The following is a 2,741-nucleotide window of genomic DNA, read 5'->3' as shown; positions in this document are numbered from 1 at the left end:
TCCCTCCTTCCCTCCTTCCTTCCTTTCTTCCTTCCTTCCTTCCTTCCTTCCTTCCTTCCTTCCTTCCTTCCTTCCTCCTTTCTTCTTTCCACCTCACCATGAAGCAAACAGCTCACTCCTCCACAGCAGCCTGCCATCATGCCTGCCTCATCAGGCCCAAATGATGGAAGCAATGGATCAGGGACAGAATCATCAAAACTATGAATCAAACCAAATCTTTCCTCTTTTTAAGTTTAATCATCTCAGGTGTTAGTTACAGTAACAGAAAGCGGGCTAATACAGGGTGGGACTACACAAATTCTTAATTTATATTAACTTGGCTCAGCCACAGCTTTTTCTAGGTATGATTTAAGGAACCCTCATTCAGGCCACTGCCCCTTGGATAACAATGGGACAGTTAGTGACCCATCTTGTGGCATGAAGGGCAACAACTACAAGAATGTTAAACCTCCCATGGAGGCTGAGTAGGCCTCTGTCACCCTCCAGAGGCAGGTGCCTTACTGCACTGTTTCCTCGGGCTCCATAGCCAGACGCATAGCTTATGGATAACTTACCTTATTTCTCTGCTTCTCATTTAGATACCCAGCATGTTTAGGGTTAGGTTCATAAAGCTGCATAAGGATATTCTTGAGCCAGTCTCTCATCCGTAGAGGAAACTGAGCCACTTCAAAGTCCGTACACACAGGAATAGCTGTTAGGAGCAAAAAATATATTGTGATCTTTGGGTCTTGCTCTTGCCCTATGGAAAGTCCTCATAACTGGAAGCTCATCAACTTCTAGATACTGATGGTACACTATGTAATAAGGACCACTTATTACAACAGTGGTCCTTGACCCTGTGGCACAAGGGAATTGCCTGGATGTTTAAAAACATCAAGTACCAGATTCCACTTAAAAGAAATTCTGGTTTCATTTGTCTAGTGTTGAGGCTGGATGTCAGGATGTTTCAAAAGCTCCAAAAACATTTGTTTTATGCATAGCTAGGACTGAGAACCTGTGCTTGAGAACAGAGAGCTGGAGTTAGAAGAGCGAGGCATGAGAGTTGTTTATTAGAGGAAGAGGAAAAAGTAGTCAGCTACCAAATAATGCTAAATCTCAGTGGCTCAGAGAAACAAAAGCTCATCTGTCCATCCTGCTATGAGTCCGGAGCAGTTGGCAGGAGGGCTCTGTGCTTCGCAGGCTCTTCAGGCCTCATCTCTTACAGCTTCCATCTGGAGACAAGGCTTTGAGGTTGGTGGTGGCAGAGGAGCATGTGGGGAGACACACAGCATCTCTCAAGTGCTTCCGTGAAGGACACACAGGGATATCTGCTCATTCATAGGACAGATCAGGCCAGAGTATTACACCTGACACCAGGGGAGCCTGGAAGGGGACGAGCACTAGGATGTAGGTAGAGGGGTTTTTGTCACTGAGAGGAGTCAAATACAGTTGGGAGTATCCTGGGGAAGGACAACTACTTTAGAAAACTGCCAAGAGAATAGTTATAAAATTCTAGGCAAAGACTTTTTGGGAAGAGGGCAAATAATTTAGCAAAATTCCAGTAATTCATCTCTATTGTTAAATGGGTAACATTATCCTCATGATTCTGCCCCCTGGCTGCATTTTAGAATTGTCTCGGTTACTTGATAAACAAATGAAAAACAATGTCAGGGTTCCAGCCCAGTCCAATTAAACGAGAGTCTCGTATGGATAAGCCTAGGAATTCTTATTTTTTAAGTTTCCTCAGTTGACTTGAGTGTTCACCCTGAGCTCATAACTACTTGAGCTTTTTCTTTTATTTTTTAAAGGTACTTAGTACAGGGCCTACAGGGTCTCACTGCACAGATCAGACTCGTAGTGATCCTCCTGTTTTCAGCCTCCCAAACACTGGGACTATAGGTGTGCACCACCATGTCCAGTCTTCATTCACCAGCTCAGCATGCCTGGGGAGGGGCCAGCACAACACACCGGGGATCCAACCCCAGTCCCTGTGTCTGCCTAAGCAGGCACTTTAATCCACTGAGCTATCTGGCTGGCCCAACTTGAGCTTTTCCTTATCTGCAAACATAGAATTCCTCCATGTACACAGTCACTCCAAACCCTCCCAAAAATGGTGGTTGCAGTCATGAGGGAGGCTTACATTTGCAGGCCCCAAAATAATCCAGCTGCAGTTGGTGTCCCTTTTTGGTCCCTTCCAGTCTGCACTTAGTAGCAAACAGATGACAGGAGCTCGCGTAGGTCTGGTTGTCGGTGCCACAAGCCTGGGAAAGATGAGTGAGAGCAAAAGCAGATGGGGCCAGATGTCATTGGAAAGCACTGCTCCTGAGAGCTCAGAGGGTGCCTCAGAAATGGTGCTGTGCCAGAGATGAGGCTGGGTATGTGAGAATATTAAAGCAAACTTAAATGTCTCACGGTTTCTCTTATGTGAGAAACGTGAATTATAAATAAAGAGCACAGGAAAAGATGGATAACAGGGAGTAGGGAGAGAGAGCTTTCTCCTTATATGAAGACAGGGGAGAGAGGAAAGGGGACTAAAAAAACCCCAATTACTATGTGTTACGTACATGTACAAACTCCCCACAATAAAGATAATCATTGGGGCTGGTGAGATGGCTCAGTGGTCTAAAGCACCTACTTAGAACAAGCTTAGCAAAGCACAGGGACTGTGGTTCAATCCCCCAGCACCACATGCCAGCCAGGCCCGCCCCCTGGTGGACTGAGCTGCCCCCCCCACACACATATAAAAAATTTTTTTTAAAAAA

The 2,741-nt window shown here is 45.6% G+C and overlaps 1 protein-coding gene across 1 annotated transcript in view; it reads right to left on the bottom strand.

Annotated features, from left to right (window-relative positions):
• Sparcl1 (SPARC like 1) overlaps window positions 1–2,741 on the bottom strand; it is a 36,522-nt gene that overhangs the window by 7,585 nt on the left and 26,196 nt on the right. Inside the window, exons 7-8 of the mRNA XM_004629161.2 lie at window positions 2,120–2,240; window positions 555–691 (exon numbers count right to left, since the gene is read on the bottom strand). Of these exons, the coding sequence (XP_004629218.1) occupies window positions 555–691; window positions 2,120–2,240 (258 nt within the window). The remainder of the gene's footprint in view (window positions 1–554; window positions 692–2,119; window positions 2,241–2,741) is intronic.

This window comes from Octodon degus, unplaced genomic scaffold, assembly GCF_000260255.1.
Source record: "Octodon degus isolate 3935 unplaced genomic scaffold, OctDeg1.0 scaffold00028, whole genome shotgun sequence".
Classification (NCBI taxonomy): domain Eukaryota; kingdom Metazoa; phylum Chordata; class Mammalia; order Rodentia; family Octodontidae; genus Octodon; species Octodon degus.
The sequence above is the reverse complement of the archived record's forward strand: the minus strand, read 5'-3'. Positions and strand labels throughout refer to the sequence as shown.